This window comes from Heterodontus francisci, chromosome 23, assembly GCF_036365525.1.
Source record: "Heterodontus francisci isolate sHetFra1 chromosome 23, sHetFra1.hap1, whole genome shotgun sequence".
Taxonomy (NCBI): Eukaryota; Metazoa; Chordata; class Chondrichthyes; order Heterodontiformes; family Heterodontidae; genus Heterodontus; species Heterodontus francisci.
The window spans coordinates 18,440,248-18,461,029 of record NC_090393.1 but is presented as its reverse complement, the minus strand read 5'-3'; the positions used below and the strand labels follow the sequence as shown (position 1 = coordinate 18,461,029).

General features: G+C 44.5%; 1 protein-coding gene across 4 annotated transcripts in view; it reads right to left on the bottom strand.

Annotated features, from left to right (window-relative positions):
- LOC137382618 (sodium- and chloride-dependent GABA transporter 1-like) overlaps nucleotides 1-20,782 on the bottom strand; it is a 158,137-nt gene that overhangs the window by 38,027 nt on the left and 99,328 nt on the right. For all 4 annotated transcript variants that reach the window (XM_068054793.1, XM_068054794.1, XM_068054791.1 and 1 more), the window contains one exon: nucleotides 1,902-2,112. In XM_068054793.1, coding sequence (XP_067910894.1) covers nucleotides 1,902-2,112 — 211 coding nt within the window. The remainder of the gene's footprint in view (nucleotides 1-1,901; nucleotides 2,113-20,782) is intronic.

Genomic DNA, 20,782 nt, shown 5'->3' with positions numbered 1-20,782 from the left:
CTCCTGTAATGCATCCTGTGATGCTCCAGTAATAATCCTAGAGGACAGAGAATCCAGACTCATATTTTCAAATTGTACTTACTGTAGACAATCCTCATGGAATTCAGGTCTCTGCCTGGATTTTGACTGTAACAAATCCAGCAGCGAGAGAAATTTTCTCCATATTGTCAAGCAACTTTCCAGTTTGGGTTTTTGCCTTCATATATCCAAGTTTGCAGACACAAAGCTGGGTGGGTGTGTGAGCTGTGAGGAGGATGCAGAGAAGCTCCAGTGTGATTTGGACAGGCTGAGTGAGTGGGAAAATACATGGCAGGTGCAGTATAATGTGGATAAATGTGAGGTTATCCACTTTTGTGGCAAAAACAGGAAGGCAGATTATCTGAATGGCAACAGATTGAGAAAGGTGGAGGTGCAGCGAGACCAGAGTGTTCCTTGTGCACCAATCGCTGAAAGTAAGCATGCAGGTGCAGGAGGCAGTTAAGGCGACAAATGGTATGTTGGCCTTCATAGCGAGAGGATTCGAGTACAGAAGCAAGGATGTCTTGCTGCAATTATACCAGGCCTTGTTGAGACCACATCTGGAGTATTGTGTGCAGTTTTGGTCTCCTTATCTGAGGAAGAATGTTCTTGCTATGGAGGGAGTGCAGCGAAGATTCACCAGACTGATTCCTGGGATGGCAGGAGTGATGTATGAAGAGAGATTGGGTCGATTAGACTTGTATTTGCTAGAGTTTAGAAGAATGAGAGGGGATCTCATAGAAACCTTCAAAATTCTAACAGGACTGGACAGACTAGATGCAGGAAGGATGTTCCCGATGGCAGGGGAGTCCAGGACCAGGGGTCACAATCTAAAGATAAGGGGGTAAGCCATTTAGGACTGAGATGAGGAGGGATTTCTTTACCCAGAGAGCAGTGAACCTGTGGAATTCTCTACCAGAGAAAGCAGTTGAGGCCAAATCATTAAATATATTCAAGAAAGAGTTAGATATAGTTCTTAGGGCTAAAGGCATCAAGGGATACAGGGAGAAAGCAGGAACGGGTTACTGAGTTTGGACGATCAGCCATGATCGTATTGAATGGCAGTGCAGGCTCGAAGGGCCGAATGGCCTACTCCTGCTCCTATTTTTCTATGTTTCTATAACTGGAGAGCTTGCAAACCTTAAGCGCACAAATGCTCTATAACTACTAGGAGGCACAGTAGTGAATTAATCCCACAGTGGGCTATTTAAAAAAGTGACAGAGGGAAACCAAGGGATTCTGTTTGTCTTTCCACAGATGCTGCCTGACCTACAATTTCCATCATTTTCTGTTTTCGTTGTACCTAACATTTGTGAGGATCTGTGTTGGGGCCTCAACTATTCACTGTATTTAATAATGACTTAAATGATGGGATAGAAAGCTACATACCTAAGTTTGTTGGTGACACAAAAATAAGCAGCACTGTAAGCAGTGTAGATGGAAGCATAACATTACAAAGAGATATTTATAGATTCAGCAAATGAGCAAAACTTTGGTAAATGGATTTTAACGTATGAAAATGGGAGGTCATCTACTTTGGTCCTAAAAAGGATAGAACAGAGTACGTTCTAAATGGTGAAATTCTCAAAACAGTGGCAGTCTAAAGAGACACGACGGGCTATGTAAATTGATCATTAAAATGTCATGTACAGGTACAGAAAATAATCAAAAAGGTTAATGGAATGCTGGTCTTTATATCTAGAGGACTAGAAGTTATACTACAGCTATGCAATGCCCTGGCTAGCGGGGACGGGGAAAAAATAGGGGAAATGTTTGAGCAGGTATACATGACCTGTATACTATTACTTATTGAAATTGTTTGCAATCCAGGCCATCAGAAGCAATTTCTTTTTCCTTTCTGTACATTCCCTTGCTGTACTCACTCAAAATATTGTTGACTGGCAGATTGGAGGTGGGTGGCATTCCCAGGAACTCCATCAGAGCAGTTTTCCACAATGTTCCACGTGTTGTTGCAGCTTTGCCAGGGAAGCGATGATCGAAGTGAGTTGAACAGGTAGTACAGAGCCCAGGTGATAATAATATTGTAATAAGTACAGAGCAAGAATGAAATCACAACCGTCGCCACGCCAACACCTGCATAGCACCAAAGAGAAGACCATTAACAAAGAACAACACAAGGCAGTCTGCACAATTAATACTTGCGTCTTTAACTGACACAAAGCGAGCTTGACGTTCCAATACGAAACCTTGCTGATAGATGAAAATCAACAGTCGAACCTAATTAACCATTTGAGGACTGTAGTAGCAGTTCTGCATCAAAATGTTATAAGGGGAAAGCCCTGTTGGTAATATAGTCTCCAAATAACAATATTTAATTTCTCTCTTGAAGACCCCTCCCACCAAAAAAGGGATAGGGAGGTAGGGACAAAAGGATTTAGGAAACATTTTTGAAATCTCTTACGGGTGTTTCTATGCTACACTCAATTCATTCATCTCCAAGATGAGTGGGTAGGGAGGTTATCTGTAGATACCTAAAAGTATAAGAGAATGGCCAAATATCCAACCCTTAAATAGAAATTTCAGAGTCCAGATCATTGCATCGAGGTAATGCTTCTGAATAGGTCAAGTTCCATTGGGGAATAAGCCCAATTCAGATCTTCAAAGCTTGAAGGGCGTGGAAGAGTCATTGCATCACTGCACAAATTCAGCTGAATCACAGTGTCATTTTATTTTTGTACACAACAAAATGCTACAGTCAGAAATGGAGGAAGGGCCCAGACAGCAAACTGAAGCATCCTGGAATAGTTAGCTATTAGTGAAAACTCAAAATGATGGAGCATCTCAATTCATTCTGCATTGCACATCAACAAGCTTGATCTACATACTTGTTTAAACAGGATTAGGCTCCTTCCTCATATGGTTCAACACAGTATGGAAAGACTGCCAGGACAGAGTTACTGCCTCAAGTTTAAAAATTTTTTTTTCCAAGATGTGGATGTTGCTGGCAAGGCTAACATTTATTGCCCATCTCTAGTTGCCTTCAAAAAGTCGCACTTTCTTCCTGAATCACTATGGTGTGGTGGTAGTGCTCCCATAATGCTGTTAGGGAGAGTGTTCCAGGATTTTGACCCAGCAATGATGAAGGAATGGAGATATATGTCCGCGTCAGAGTGGTATGTAATTTGGAAGTGATGGTAATCGCACATATCTGTTGCCCATCCAGGTGGTGGAAGATGCAGGTTTAGGATATGTTGCCAAAGAAGCCATGGTGAGTTGCTGCAGTGCATCCTGTAGATAGTGCACAGCGCAGTCAAGGTACACCAGTGGTGGATTGGGGTGAACAGCTAGGCTGGAGGATGAAGCAGAAATCAAGAAAACAGCTTTTTCCCTGGATGGCGTTGAGCTTCGAGTGCTGTAGTAGCTGCACTCATTCAAGCAAGTGGAGAGTATGCGATCATATTCCTGACCTGTGCCTTCTGGATGGTGGAGAGGCTTTTTGGAGTCATGAGATGAGTAAGTTGTCATAAAATACCCAACCTCTGACCAGCTCTAGCAGCCACAGCATCTATGTGGCTGGTCCAATGGTGATCCCCATGACGTTGATGGTGGGAGACTCAGCAATGTTAATGCCACTGAATGTCATGGGGAGGTGGTTAGACACTCTTGGAGATTGTAATTGTCTGGCACTCGTGTGGAGCAAATATTACTTACTAGCCCAAAACTAGATGTTCTTGCTGCATGGGCTGCTTCATTATCTGAATTGTGAAGGGAGTGGAACACTGTGCAATCATCAGCATGGGCTCCAATTCCAACCTTATGATGGAGAGAGAGTCACTGATGAAGCAGCTGAAGAAAGTTGGACCTAGTGTGAACCCTGAGGAACCTCTACAATGATGTCCTGGGATCAAGGTGATTGGCCTGCAACGACCACAACAATCTTCCTGTGTGTCAGGTATGACTGCAATCAATTGAAAGCTTTCCCTCTCATTCTTACTGACTTCATTTTTATTTGGTTCCCTGATGCCACACTCTATCTAATGCTGCCTCAACATCAAGGGCATTACTTCATCTCACCTCTGGAATTCAGCTCGTGTGTCCACGTTTGGATCAAGGCTGCAATGAGGTCCAGTGGTAAATGTTCCTGTTGGAACCTCAACTGAGCATTAGTGAGCAGGTTATTAGTGAGTAAGTGACATGTGCTAGCACTGTTGATGACTTCTTCCTTCACTTTACAGATGATCGGGGAAATCTGATGGGGCGGTTATTGACCAGGTTGGATTTGTCCTGCTTTTCCAGTACAGGATGTGCCTGGGCAATATTACTGTTGGATGACATTTTTGCAACGGGAACAGCTTAGTTAAGGGCATGGCTATTTCAGGAGCACAGGTCTCCAGCACCTCAGGCAGGATGTTATGCTTGTATTCAGCTGTTTTTCTGGGGTCAGAGTGAAACAAATTGACTGAAGACTGGTATCTGTAAAGGTGGAGACCTTGGAAGGCGGCAGAGAAGGATAATCCACTCGGCATTTTTGGCTGAAGGTTGTTGCAAATACCTTGTTTTCTGCATTTGCAAGTTGGGCTTCACTATTACGAAGGATGAGGATGTTCATAGAGCCTCCTGCTCCCATTAGTTGCTTAATTGTTCAACATTCATGACTGGATGTTACAGGGTTGCAGAGCAGTGGCCTGATTTGCTGGTTGTGGGCTTACTTAGCTTGTGGTGGTTACTCCTACCAATGCGGTCACGTACAGACGCATCTCCAAGAGGCAGAGTAGTGAGAAGATTTCAAGTAGCTGTAGACTCCAAAATGATATCAATAGTTTGGTTGAGTGGGCGGAAAAGTGGCAAATGCAATTCAATCCGGAGAAGTGTGATGTAATGCTTTTGGGGAGGGTAAACAAAGCAAGGAAATACACAATAAACAGGAGGATATTGAGAGGGGTAGAAGATGTGAGACACCTTGGAGTGCATGTTCACAGGTCCCTGTAGCTGGAAGGACAGGTAGAAAAATTGGTGAAGAAGGTATGTGGAATGCTTTCCTTTATTGGCCAAGGTATAGAATACAAGAGCAGGGGTGTAATGCTGGAACTATATAAAACGCTGATTAGGCCACACCTGGAGTATTGTGTACAGTTCTGGTCACCACATTACAGGAAGGACATAATTGCTCTGGAGAGAGTATAGAGGAGAATTACATGAATGTTGCCAGGGCTTGAAAGTTGCAGCTATGTGGAAAGATTGTATCAGCTAGGATTGTTTTCCTTAGAACAGAGGAGGCTGAGGGGTTACTTAATTGAGGTGCATAAAATTATGACGGTCCTTTATGGAGTAGACAGGAAGGATCTGTTTCCCCTAGTGGAGAGGTCAATTACCAGGGGGCACAGATTTAAGATGATTAGTAGAAGGATTAGAGAGGACATGAGGAAAAACTTTTTCATCCAGAGGATGTTGGGTGTCTGGAATTCACTGTAGGCAGAAACCCTCAACTCATTTCAAAGGTACCCGGATCTGCACCCAAGGTGCTGTACCCTGCAAGGCCACGGCCCAGGTGCTGAAAGGTGGGATTAGATTGGGCAGCTATTATTTTTTCAGCCGGCGTAGACACGAGGGGCTGAATGGTCTCTTTCTGTGCCGAATGGTCTCTTTCTGTGCCGTAACTTTTCTATGGTTCGAAGTACGTTACTCCTTTGTGTTGGTTTTCTCACCACATACTCCAAGTAAAGTCTGGCAGTTATGTCCTTCAGGATTCGGCCAGTTCAATCAGTGGGAATACTACCAAGCCACTCTTGGTGATGGATATTCAAGTCTCCCCCACCCAACCCTCCCCAAAGCCCCCAGAGTATATACACTATGCCCTTGCTACCCTCAGTGCTTCGTCAAGCGGTGCTGAACACAGAAGAGTGTTGATGGTTTGTCCATTGTTATTGATGATTCAGCTCCAATTTAATACAGGTAGCAGGTTCTCATGCCTGTAAAGTTCTCATGGGATATCAGATGTCAGATTGATCCAAAGGGCTGATCTTTTATAGATTTCCTTTGGGTTTTTTCAGTTAACTGGATATGATTTGCTTCAAGCTTTGGTAAATGCCATTGTGAGTCATCTTTTGCCACATTTTCCTGTCACAAGCATCATGTTCCTATGTTGTAGTTGAGATGCCACATTTTTTTGGGTTGGTTTCTAGGCAATTTTTTGAACTGACAAGAGCATTTTACCAAGCTTCAGCTCACCATAGAATACCTTCTTGGGTAGTCTAGTATTAGGCATTCGAACTAGGTGACCAGCCCACCTTAGCTTTGCCTTTACTATCAATGTCTCTGCACCTGGCATACTTATTCTTCTGAAGACCTCATTATTTGGAATCTTGAGCCATGATCATTATTCATGATCTTTCTGGTTGGAAATGATTGAGTTTTCTCATGTGGCATCTGTAAGTGGTCCAGCTGTTGAACACATACAAGGATGTTAGAATTACTGCCTTGTGGATCTTGGGTTTGGTTGTCAGTTTAATGCCTTTTTTATTCAGTAACCCCAGAGAGCCTTTCAAAAGCATTACTGGCTTTAAATAATCTGTGGTTCAGCACATTATGTGACATAGCACTTCCACTCCAGTCAGTCTATGGCCGTTGATGCTAATATTGGATGGCACACAAGGTTTTCCAGGAGCAGGCTGGTGTAAAACTTCTCTTTTCTTCAAGCTGATGAGGCCAAATTTCTTACCTGCTTCTGAAAAATGGTCCATGGTGACATGGTCCTCTTCTGTGTGGACAACAAGAGCTCCCGAATATGTTCTGCAGGGATTTTAGTTTTGGACTGCAGATGGTAGGGATCGTACAATTTACCATCATCCATCCTGAAACACGGAGTGCTAATTCATTAGTTGAAGGAGGGTGGTAATTAGCAGGTAGTTTCCCTGTTCATATTTGACCTAAACCCACGAGAGTTCATGTGGTCCAGAATCAACGTTAAGAACTCCCAGGGCCTCTCCCTACCCAACTGTACACCACTGTGCTCCCAACTCTGTCCCACCTGTGGGGCAGGATATATCAGGAATGGTGATGGAGTTGTACTTTAAGAAAAAACTAGGTACCAAATGATTCTGCTTCCAGTTCAATTGTTTCCTACTGCTTCGTAACATTTGTGTGTGGAGGTATTAAAGTTGGATCTTAATTCCAGGTTTCACAATTATGAGTGGTAAGGTGGTGTTTCCGGTGCAAAAAAAAACAAATATCCTTATGAATTTGCAAAAGATCCAAATCTGAAGCATAGCACCCCAGGGACCAAGAAGGTGATATCTAATGACATTGCTCGACACTACAGAAATTCACTGATTATTGTTCTTATTTCTACCTGTCCCTCACTTTCAGGTGGCTCGTCTCTGGACCTCTGCGCGAATAAAGGCAGAGAGGGCAAAAGCTCCATCCTTCTCATTCAGTTTTCCGTTTTATCTGCTTTATTTATACAACAGAGTTTCTGCAGTTTCCTTGTCTTCTCTGGAGCTTTCCCTCATCTGTGATAGAGGATTACATCTTCCCATCACCCACCCCCCACCCAAATCTTGTCTAACAGGGATTCTGTTTATTAAGTCCCATCCTAGCACCCTTTGCAGTTGCTTCACCTCATTTCCACAAACTCCCATGTTAGCCCCAGCACTGAGCCCAATCTGTTCTCTCCTCCTTACTTTGCCAAGTGTCTGCAGCTTCTACAATACCCTTCTTCATTAGGCCTCTCCCTTTGCTATCAACTGCTCTTCTATATCTGAAGTCTTTTCCCCTGTAACTACAGTAGAGTCAACATTTGTACTTCTTCCCACATTTGGTTACCAAAATCACTTGCCACATAAGGCAATGATTTACATGCACCTGCTCCAACTAGTAGGATATATATATTGCTAAATATGTGGTCTTCTCAATATTGAGGTAGGCAGCTTAAGTTTGGATGATCACTTTACCTGACTCTCCTCAAGCGCAATTCTGATGTGCCTGTAGCCTGCCACTATAACTCTCCCTCTTATTCTCACTCCAACCTTCAGCCCACCCTCTTATACTTGAAGAGCATTATCATTCTCCTGGTGACCTTTACCTGTTGGTCTGAACACTGACTAAAAACACCAAACCTTCTTTATTATTAATGTTCCATTTATATTCTAACCCTCTCCCTTCAATTTTGGAGCCATGATTGAGATGGCCTTTGTACAGTCTATTTGTTTTTACATTGCTTTTCTGTATTAAAGCTATTTGTGAACACAGTTGGAAAATGTGTAGTCTTGGATTTTGCCTGTTGTTCTCCCCACCTTGTGTTGATCAATTCGTCTGAAATAATGGGGAATCCTACACATCTAAAGCTTCTTGCATATGCCAAAGTAGACAGAAACTGCACATTTTGAAATCGAAAGCGCCACTCAGAACTCAAAGGATTAAGTATCAGATGGAACAAAATATCGAAAAAAAAATTCCTGCTTCTCTCATTCTGTCTGGGATTTTACTTTTTAGAAATATTATATGACAGCTAGCCATTTCATCTTTCCAATCAAGAATTGTAAAAACAGGGCACGGAGCAATTACCAGTTTGCTGCTTTATGCAAGTGTCTGTTTAACTTATTAAATATTCATCCCTCCCATTTACCAAAAGGGAGCATAAAGACTCACTTGTAACTGAAGTTCCCTCAGTTTTTTTTTTAAACTAACAAAATTCTAGATGAGAAACAGAAATATTTTCCAATACAATAAACACAATGAGAACCCAATCCTTGAGGCTTGACAAAGACCTTGTTTGTATACAAAAGGTGCTGCTATAGTCAGCATCAGGGAATGGGCTTATTACAACTGTTAACTTAACTTTAATTTCCACAAAAGGAAAGATCGACTGGTATTTGCACCACTGATAACTGCAATTGTGACCTTGCTGTCTGCGTCCAGAGACAATGCTCTGTACTTCATTGCACAGTAATGTAGAGCTGTCTATAGGAGATAGATATAAAGTAGTCTACCATGAATGTGATGTGCACAAACAATGCAGACAACAAGGTGACTATTACAGACACACAGCAGTGTTACAATTCAATAATTGAAAAGGAAGTATTTTTCAGTAAGAACGCCATTAGCTGATGATACAACAATCCAGGTCCAGATGAATCTTGTAGCGACTTTCCTTCCTACAATGTGTTGCGAGCCCGCCCTGATAAAATTTGGCAGCTGTAACGTTGGCATTAAAGGAGAAAAAAAAAAGAAAAAATATCATCAAGCTGTAATGGAAGTCTCAAAATCCAGCAGTAAAATTCAAAACAGGAAAGTGCATGTCAAATAAGAGACTGCAGAAATTTTAAAACAAATGAAAACACATGCTCAAGGGTCAGAACAGGACTTAGAAATCACCCAAACCAACTTGATGGTTCCAGATATCATTTGATCACTGAGCACATCACAGCTTGCATCGTGGTCCTTAGCATCTTTTACTGAGAGTGAATCAAAGAATAACTTTGTACTGTCACTGAATATTTAAGCCAAAATACATTAAAACAGACAAGTCAGGTTGATAAAAAAAAAAATGATTCAGATACAAATTCACAGACGAGACCAATTCATTTTCGAGACAGATTGGCTTTGATGGAGCATTTCCTCTCTGCACTCAATAGGAATTATTGCAGTATCTGCAGTGATACAATTTTTCATGAGTTGTCTGGTCTCAACCACAATGCAGGAACCTGTATTGGAAATTTAAAAATAATAGCCAAAGGGCAAATTTCCCTTTAGAAATACACTCCAGACAAATGGCATTATTGCAGACAAAAAAAATACAATAACCTCAACAGTAAATATACCATTCATATTTTGTTTTATAATGCTCCTGTAAAGCACCGTGGGACGTTTTATTACATTAAAGGAAGTTGTTGTTATCTATACATCAGCCAGTTAAATGGCTCCCCCACAGTACTGAACACAGCCACAAGGAATAGCTCCAGCATATCTGCCAATTCACATACAAATGCACACACAGGGCTATATTTTACTAGCACTCTAGGGATGGGCTGGGAGGTGGGGTGGAGGGGGCGGCATAAATTGGCGAGGGAAGGTGAGGGCTGGAGTACCTGTTGCCTTCCAATGTCATGGAATTATTTTTTTTCAAATCAGTGACGGGGAAGTTGGAGGACAACCTTTCCATCCAGAGGCCAATTGAGGCTCGTAAGTAGCCAATTAAGGGCCACTCAAGGGCCTTTTCCCACCTCCGCTGGCATTTTACCAGCGGCTGGTGGGCAATCCACCACATATGGAGACCGCCCACTAAAACCTGGTGGCCTTCCTGTGGGTTGGTCGGGGTGGGGCGGGGGGTGGGGAAGGAAGGGCCTCTCCTGAAATGGCACTCTGTGGACCATGGAGGGGGCCTGCCTGATTGGCCCAGCAACCCCCGAGTTTGGTGTCCATTTTTGACACCTGCAGTCTCAGCAGTGGCCACCACTCCTGGTGGCGCTGCTGAGACTGAAGAGCTGCCAGCCCTCCGATTGGCCAGCAGCTCTTGGAGGTGGACTCCCACCTCTTAAAGGGACAGGAACCCTAACCCCAGGCAATTAATTGCCTGAGGGCTGAAAAATGGGGCCATGTGTCCCCCAAACAGGACCCCTGCTGTGCATACAAAATTCAGCCCAAAGGAATGCACATCTAAATGCTGGATTTAAATGTAATTATAAGAGCTGGAGGCCAAACAGCAAAGCAGATCATTGAGAGGTTTTGTAACATACTAACGAGCAGCTGTTTTGTTCAGAACATTCAAGTATTTGACAGTGACGACCTTAAACCTTAACTTGCTTCAATTTGAAAATTCTTATACTAGGACTGGGATTGATGCCTTTGTAGCTTGCAAAGTTTATAGCAGGTAGTGATATTAGGTTGGCTGGCTTACCAACACATTGTTCCACAGAGAAAATTGTGGTAGTTTTGAACTTAATTCCTCACAGCAAATTCTTCCTTTTGTTCAAGTTCAAACCAAATTATAGCATTTAGTTTCCGCAGCCAAACAAACCTAGTCTACAACAACTCCTTTTATCAGGTTACAGAGTATCATGGACAGAAACCTACTTCTTTTCCTGGGTGGAGGAAATTAGAATGGTGACTAAGGCTTATATGGAGAAGAAATAAAGTTAAAATATTTATCAGATAATACACACATAAATCTTTACACAGACAACCACGTTGCTCATTCGAAACTCAGCTTCCTGTAGCCAATCTAGCACAGAGCCCTACTTGCCCATCACTTCTGTCATCAGTGACTCACATTAACTGCAAGTCCCCCAATGCCTCAAATTTAAAATTCTTATCTTCTGTTTAAATCCTTCCATGGAGTTACCCCATCCACCTCTACAACCTCATGCAGAAATACATTGCTTCCCCCGACAATGCTATTCTTGACTTGACTCTGGCTTCAGTTGCACAGGAGCCATACTCTGGAATTCCTTCCTGAACTCCACCTCCTCTCCTCCTTAAAACCCACCCGTTTGACCAATCTTTTGGTCACCCATTCTAAAATCTCTCTTTGGTTCAGAGTTCATTTCTTTTGATACACCTCTGAAGCACCTTAGGGTGTTTTTCTATGTTAAATACAATAAATGGTGGAAGTTATTGCTCTTGGTGCCTTGGCCCTAATCTCCTCTCCCCCTGCCCCTCACCACAGCTCTCAGTAACCTTCTCAATGTTCCTTATTGTGATGTTTTGTGGCCTGTTCCTGTAAATAAGTACATCAGAAATGCAGATTGTTGTTGTAAGAGAAAAATTATATTCTAAAATAAAAAGGGTTATTATGACTTTGTTCCCACTCTAGTCAATTAGGTGCTTTTGATTTGGAACCAAAGTTTAAAAGGGAGTTTTACATTGTTGAAAGTATTCCTGGTGGCAGATGCATGGTCTCCCATCAAGTGTACTTTTAAAAGGCCCCAAGAAGAGAGATCTAGATGTTTGTGGATCTCATGAGCTGTTATTCTGTGTCCAGTTAAAACTAAAATGGAAGAAGCAGATACCCTTCCTATTAGTTATGGGAATTGTGGATGCCCGGCCTCGATTTGAAGCTGCAATAGGAAGACACAAAAAAGCAGTGTACAGGACTCATGTGAATGAGAATCACTTCCCATGATCACTTTATTTATAAGGAGTGAAAAAAGAAATAAACGATAGTCAGAAATATAAATTAATTATTTTAAACCCCAATTCCCCCACCTGAACCCTCCTCTCAATGTGTGAATGCAAGCTGTTAAAGTCATATTTTGTGTTTAAGTTGGGGAAGGGGTTGAACATATTCAGCAGTTGTCCTGTGTTATGTTACTGACCAACTGAAAAGGTTACAACAAGGTTATACAATGAAACATAAAAACAGCACCCTTCGCAGATTTGAGATCTTGGAAGGAATAAAAAGAACAACCATTGTGTAAATTTTCTTTTTTTCATATAAAAAAGGCTGGAATGCTGTTTCAAAGTCAGGCCTGTAAAGAATTGGAGGCATTTAAACAATACAGCACCATCTTCTCAGACACAAAATCCTATTTAAGTCCTGCTATTCTTTAAAAGATGCAACTTTTAATGGAGAATATGACACAGGATACCCCACAGTTCATACTGGATAATCAAACTTACTATTATAATTGTGCAAATACCCTTATCCAAGATGGCTCCTGGGCTATAAGCTCCCGAGGAAGCTCCCTTGCTGCGCAACTCTATCCATGGCCATCTGCTCCCTTTCTTAGTGCTTTCTCCCCCAATCTACCCTCTTAAACTGTTTAAATTCCCCTGGCTTTTTATTCAGTACATTTTAGCACTAACTACAAGTTAACAGCTAGTTTAATGTTACCTGGGCCCACTGCCCTCCCCCAGCCATACCTGCTCTTTGTTTTCCTCATTGAGCACTAAATGGAATTGAATGAAATCCAGACGAAATTGCAAAGTACAGCTGGTGATACTCTGATCTTCGATCCTGCTGTCTACACCGTCCAGAGTGTCCGTGGCCACGGCGTGCGGTAAGTCCATTGTAGAGAAGAAGGAGCAGCGGAACCCTAGGGTAATAAGACTATTACAGAGGGGAAGCATTGAGAAAAAGGTGCCCCGATCACGGAAAAAGCCACGAACGGCTCCTCGGCCACAACTTCAAAGCGCCCGCGGGAGATGGCTGGTACCGGTGCCCGAGGCTGTCGCTCACCTCCCGGAGGACGCGGATGAGCTTTCCCGGCGTCAATGGTGGGAACTGATGAAATGGTTTATTACCTGCATCCCCTTCCCCCCGCCTTCCCCTTCCCAGCTCACTCCCCCACCCTCGCACCCCCCTTCCCAGCTCCTCCCTCGCACCATCTTCCCCCCGCACCCCCTTCCCCTGCAAACCCCCCCTACCCCCTTACGGCCCCCTTCCCAGCTCCCCCTTGCACTCCTCCTCCCACCGACATCCTCCAACCCGTGTAGGGGCCCTAACAACCCCACTGCCTTGTGGGCGTCTCGGGAGAGACCAAAGCTAAGGGAGTAAACCCTAACAGAAAATCCAGAGCGGAATCCCGTAGGCGGTCATGTGTCACTTTTGGCATGTTTCCGGCAGTTCCTGCAGCCATACTGGTGCCAAACGTCGTGCTCTGCACTTCTTTGGACCCCACCAGAAAGGCCGAGGGGGGGTAGATTTTGACACTTGGGCAACTCGCAACCTCCATACATTCGCCCAGGCATGCGCCATGGAGAGGTCACTCCATAGTCGCCTCACAGCGACTGAAACAACACGGAAGGCAGCAGTTACGGGTTATAAGTCCAGCTCAATTGGCGTAGAGATTGGGCGCCACGGGTTGCCTTTGTCGGTGGGAGAGGTCATCGCACCTCACTGGACAGCTACCGCCCGCCTCAAACCGGGCAGCCCCTGGTCAATAAGGTTCTGTCCCACCACAGTCCACCTGCTTCAATGGGTGCTTGGAGCTCAGGGTCATTGCCCGAAAAGCGGACTGCAACACAGCACCAAACAGCACGAAAAAAGGAAAGAAGGTACCAGCGCTTCGTTTTGCAAGCTGGAACGTCAGAACTATGTGTCCTGGCCTGTTGGAAGACCTTACACAAATCAACGATTCTTGGAAGACCGCCATCATTAACAACGAACTCAGTGACTCAATGTAGACATTGCAGTACTTCAGGAGACACGCCTCCCTGCGAGTGGATCTCTAACAGAGCAAGACTACACCTTCTTCTGGCAGGGTAGGGATCCTGAAGAACAAAGACAGCATGGAGTGGGCTTCGCTATCAGAAACTCCTTGCTCAGCATGATAGAGCCTCCCTCAAATGGCTCGGAACGCATACTGTCCATCCAACTGCTCACCACCTCTGGTCCAGTACACCTACTCAGCATCCATGCTCCAACACTCTGCTCCCCACCTGAAGCTAAAGACCAGTTCTACGAGGAACTCCATAACATTAGTAGCATCCCCAACACCGAACACCTGTTCCTGCTGGGGACTTTAATGCCAGGGTTGGGGCCGACCATGACTCATGGCCCTCCTGCCTTGGGCGCTATGGCGTTGGAAGGATGAATGAGAATGGACAGAGACTGCTTGAGTTGTGTACCTATCATAACCTCTGCATCACCAACACGTTCTTTCACACTAAACCCTGTCACCAGGTTTCATGGAGGCACCCAAGATCGTGTCGTTGGCACCAGCTGGACCTCATCGTCACAAGGCGAGCCTCCTTAAACAGTGTTCAAATCACACGCAGCTTCCACAGTGCGGACTGCGACACCGACCACTCCCTGGTGTGCAGCAAGGTTAGACTCAAACCAAAGAAGCTGCATCACTCCAAGCAGAAGGGCCACCCGTGCATCAACACGAGCAGAATTTCTCATCCACAGCTGTTAGAAAAATTTCTAAATTCACTTGTAAAAGCCCTTCAAAACACTCCCACAGGGGATGCTGAGACCAAGTGGGCCCACATCAGAGACGCCATCTATGAGTCAGCTTTGACCACCTATGGCAAACGTGCGAAGAGGAATGCAGACTGGTTTCAATCTCATTTTGAAGAGCTGGAACCTGTCATAGCTGCTAAGCGTTGCACTGCTGAACTACAAGAAAGCCTCCAGCGAGATAACATCCGTAGCACTTAAAGCAGTCAGAAGCACTGCACAAAGAACAGCCAGGCGCTGCGCAAATGACTACTGGCAACACCTATGCAGTCATATTCAGCTGGCCTCAGACACCGGAAACATCAGAGGAATGTATGATGGCATTAAGAGAGCTTTTGGGCAAACCATCAAGAAGATCGCCCCACTCATATCTAAATCAGGGGACTCAATCACTGACCAACGCAAGCAAATGGACCGCTGGGTGGAGCACTACCTAGAACTATACTCCAGGGAGAATGTTGTCACTGAGACTGCCCTCAATGCAGCCCAGTCTCCGCCAGTCATGGATGAGCTGGACGTACAGCCAACAACTCAGTGATGCCATTGATTCTCTAGCCAGCGGTAAAGCCCCTGGGGAGGACAGCATTACCCCTGAAACAATCAAGAGTGCCAAGCCTGCTATACTTTCAGCACTCCATGAACTGCTTTGCCTGTGCTGGCACAAGGGAGCAGTACCACAGGACATGCGCGATGCCAATATCATCACATTCTATAAAAACAAAGGTGACCGCGGTGACTGCAACAACTACCGTGGAATCTCCCTGCTCAGCATATTGGGGAAAGTCTTTGCTCGAGTCGCTTTAAACAGGCTCCAGAGGCTGGTCGAAAGCGTCTACCCTGAGGCACAGTGTGGCTTTCGTGCAGAGAGATCGACCGTTGACATGCTGTTCTCCCTTCGTCAGATACAAGAGAAATGCCGCGAACAACAGATGCCCCTCTACGTCGCTTTCATTGATCTCACCAAAGCCTTTGACCTCGTCAGCAGACGTGGCCTCTTCAGACTACTAGAAAAGATCCGATGTCCACCAAAGTTACTAAGTATCATCACCTCATTCCATGACAATATGAAAGGCACAATTCAGCATAGCGGCACCTCATCAGACCCCTTTCCTATCCTGAGTGGCGTGAAACAGGGCTGTGTTCTCACACCCACACTGTTTGGGATTTCCTTCTCCCTGCTGCTCTCACATGCGTTCAAGTCTTCAGAAGAAGGAATTTTCCTCCACACAAGATCAGGGGCAGGTTGTTCAACCTTGCCCGTATAAGAGCGAAGACCAAAGTACGGAAAGTCCTCATCAGGGAACTCCTCTTTGCTGACGATGCTGCTTTAACATCTCACACTGAAGAGTGCCTGCAGAGTCTCATCGACAGGATTGCGTCTGCCTGCAACGAATTTGGCCTAACCATCAGCCTCAAGAAAACGAACATCATGGGGCAGGATGTCAGAAATGCTCCATCCATCAATATTGGCGACCACGCTCTGGAAGTGGTTCAAGAGTTCACCTACCTCGGCTCAACTATCACCAGTAACCTGTCTCTAGATGCAGAAATCAACAAGCGCATGGGAAAGGCTTCCACTGCTATGTCCAGACTGGCCAAGAGAGTGTGGGAAAATGGCGCACTGACACGGAACACAAATGTCCGAGTGTATCAAGCCTGTGTCCTCAGTACCTTGCTCTATGGCAGCAAGGCCTGGACAACGTATGTCAGCCAAGAGCGACGTCTCAATTCATTCCATCTTCACTGCCTCCGGAGAATACTTGGCATCAGGTGGCAGGACCGTATCTCCAACACAGAAGTCCTCGAGGCGGCCAACATCCCCAGCTTATACACACTACTGAGTCAGTGGCGCTTGAGATGGCTTGGCCATGTGAGCCGCATGGAAGATGGCAGGATCCCCAAAGACACATTGTACAGCGAGCTCGCCACTGGTATCAGACCCACCGGCCGTCCATGTCTCCGCTTTAAAGAGGTCTGCAAACGCGACATGAAATCCTGTGACATTGATCACAAGTCGTGGGAGTCAGTTGCCAGCGATCGCCAGAGCTGGCGGGCAGCCATAAAGGCGGGGCTAATGTGTGGCGAGTCGAAGAGACTTAGCAGTTGGCAGGAAAAAAGACAGAAGCGCAAGAGGAGAGCCAACTGTGTAACAGCCCCGACAAACAATTTTTTCTGCAGCACCTGTGGAAGAGTCTGTCACTCTAGAATTGGCCTTTATAGCCACTCCAGGCGCTGCTCCACAAATCACTGACCACCTCCAGGCGCTTACCCATTGTCTCTCGAGACAAGGAGGCCAAAGAGAATATTAACTGGGACAGTCTTAGTGCAAAAGGCTTAAAGGGGGTGGAATTCTTAAAGTGCATGCAGGAGAGCTTTTTGAGCCAACACGTAGAAAGTCCTACAAGAGAAGGGGCGGTACTGGACCTAATCCTAGGGAATGAAGCCGGACAAGTGGTAGAAGTGTCAGTGGGGGAGCATTTCTGCAATGGTGAACATACTCTGTAAGATTTAAGGTAGTTATGGAAAAAGACAAAGATGGAAAGGAAATAAAGTTACTGAATTGAGGAAAAGGCCAATTTCAATATGATAAAATGGGATAGGTCAAAGTGGACTGGGAGCAGCTACTTGTAGGAAAGTCTACAACAGACCAGTGGGAGTCATTCGAAAAGGAAATAGAGAGAGCTCAGGGCCAACATGTTCCCATAAAGGTGAAGGGTAGGAACAACAAGTCCAGGAAACCCTGGATGTCAAGGGATATTGAGGATTGGATAAGGGAGGAAAAAAAAAGGAGGCTTATGTCAGATTCAGAGGGTTGAAAACAGCAGAGGCCCTAGAGGAGTATACAAAGTGTAGGGGGGTACTTAAAAAAGTAATTATGAGAGTGAAGAGGGGGCAAGAAAAAACACTGGCAGGAAAGATAAAGGAAAATCCCAAAACGCTTCATAAGCTTATTAAGGGCAAGAGGATAACCAGGGAAAGAGTAGGGCCCATGAGGGACCAAAGTCGCAGTCTGTGTGTGGAGCCGGAGGACGTAAGTGAGGTTTTGAATGATTACTTTTCATCTGTGTTCACTATGAAGAAGGACAATGTAGGTGTAGCGATCAGGGAGGGGGATTGTGATATACTCGAACAAATTAGCATCGAAAGGGAGGAGGTATTAGCGGTTTTAACGGGCTTAAAAGTGGATAAATCCTCAGGCCCAGATGAGATGTATGCCATATAGGAGTTGTTATGTGAGGCAAGGGAGGAGATAACAGGGGCTCTGACACAAATTTTCAAATCCTCTCTGGCCACAGGAGAGGTGCCAGAGGACTGGAAGACAGTGAATGTGGTACCATTATTCAAGAAGGGTAGAAGGGATAAAACCAGGTAATTACAGGCCAGTGAGTCTAACATAAGTGGTAGGGAAACCATTGGAAAAAAGTCTGAGGGACAGGATTAATCTCCACTTGGAGAGGCAGGGATTAATCAAGGATAGTCAGCATGGCTTTGTCAGGGGGAAGATCATGTCTAACAAATTTGATTGAATTTTTTGAGGAGGTGATTAGATGTGTAGGTTGATGTAGTCTACATGGACTTCAGTAAGGCTTTTGTTAAGGTCCTGCATGGGAGATTGGTTAAGAATGTGAGAGCCCCTGGGATCCAGGGCAATTTGGCAAATTGGATCCAAAATTGGCTCAGTGGAAGGAGGCAGAGGGTGATGGTTGAGGGTTGTTTAGCGATTGGAAGCCTGTGACCAGTGATGTACCGCAGGGGTTGGTGCTGGGATCCTTGCTGTGTAGTGTACATTAATGATTTTGACGTGGATATAGAAGGTATGATCAGTAAGTTAGCAGATAACATGAAAATTGGTGTCATAAATAGTGAGAAGGAAAGCCTTAGATTACAGGACGACATAGATGGGCTGGTAAGATGGGCAGAGCAGTGGCCAATGGAATTTAATCCTGAGAAATGTGAGGTGATGCATTTTGGCAAGGGAATATACAATGGATGGTAGGATCCTAGGAAGTACAGAGGGTCAGAGGGACCTTGGTGTACGTGTCCATAGATCACTGAAGACAGCAGCACAGGTAGATAAGGTGGTTAGGAAGGCATATGGGATACTTGCCTTTATTAGCCGAGGCACAAAATACAAGAGCAGGGAGGTTATGATGGAGCTGTATAAAATGTTAGTTAGGCCACAGCTGGAGTACTGTGTCCAGTTCTGGTCGCCACACTATAGGAAGGATGTGATTGCACTGGAGAGGGTGCAGAGGAGATTCACCAGGATGTTGCCTGGGCTGGAGCATTTCATCTATGAAGAGAGACTGGATAGGCTAGGGTTGTTTTCCTTAGAGCAGAGAAGGCTGAGGGGGGACCTGATTGAGGTATACAAAATTATAAGGGGCATAGATAGGGTAGATAGGAAGAAACTTTTTCCTTTAGTGGAGATGTCAATAATCAGGGGGCATAGATTTAAGGTAAGAGGCAGGGGGTTTAGAGGGGATTTGAGGAAAAATGTTTTCACCCAGAGGGTGGTTGGAATCTGGAATCTGCCTGAAGGAACCCTCACAACATTTAAGAAGAATTTAGATGAGCACTTGAAACGCCTTAGCATACAAGGCTACGGGCCAAGTGCTGGAAAATGGGATTAGAATAGATAGGTGCTTGATGGCTGGCACGGACATGATGGGCCGAAGGGCCTGTTTCTGTGCTGTATGACTCCATAACTCTATGAAATCGGCTAATTCTACATGAAAACAATTAGATATTTAGCTGACGTGGTGGGTCTGACTGGTGTGTGAATGCGGTGGACCTGCACTCCCTGTTTAAGTTTGTGGTATGGGCGGCAGAGAAGTAAGTCAGAAGCAATGCTAATAATGCAAAGCAAATTACAGACCCCAAGAACAGATGTGATAGCATGAGTTGGAAGGAGGGGGAGATCAAAATAGAGCAGAGGTTATAAAAACTTGCATGGAAATTGAGCAGTAAATTTTTTAGTAAATGACAAGATGGAAAAATGATCTCAAAAGTTTAATGATGCTTTTGTAAGTTACAGGAGCTCCAGTAAAAAGGATACTTGTTTAACGGCCACACTGGGATCTGTTTGAACACGTCTCTCTTGGCTATTAAATGTAGAACTTCCAAACAATTTCATATGTTTATGCTTACAATAGATTAACTGATGGACTTTTTCATTCTCATTGCATCTCAACACTCCAGAATCCAGATCCTACCATCATCTCAATGCAGTATTGACAGCCATCTGAACAAGCAGACAGCATCTTAGTTTAACACCTCAGCCAAGGGATAGCATCTTTTATCAATGCAGCAAGTCTTCAGTACTGTACTGCACATCAGTCTACATTACATGCTTAAGTCCTGGCGTAATCTCAAACCCTCACTTCCAAAGCCAGAGATGAAAGTCCACAAACTAAGGAACTCTACACTAATGGTCGCAGCCACAAAATTATTTTTACGAGCAAAATGTTTATACAAGGAGCATCAATGTGAAAACATGCAGCAATAAAGATCAGGCAGCAGAGAAAATTACAACTATTAGTCAATTATAGTGGCTTTGCTCCTGGCTAGGCCAAGCTCTGTGGCTAGTCTGTGATGTTTATGGCAGGTTAGTTAAAGATTAACTCTGTCACACAAAGCTGTAATACAGCAAATTTAATGAAGCACTGTATCACGATTGATTTGAAGTAAAATATTATATGGCTCACTGATACTGATATACAGCCTTCACACCTTTGATGGAGACACATGCAGTGGAATAATACCTTATTGATGCTTTTGATTTGTTCACATTTGGTGAACTGCATTTTTGCTTGATTCAACTGATGTCTAAAGTTTCTGATCATGCTTTATAGCGAACATGTCTATAGGGCAAAACAGCATATAATATCCTTTGAAAGGTGC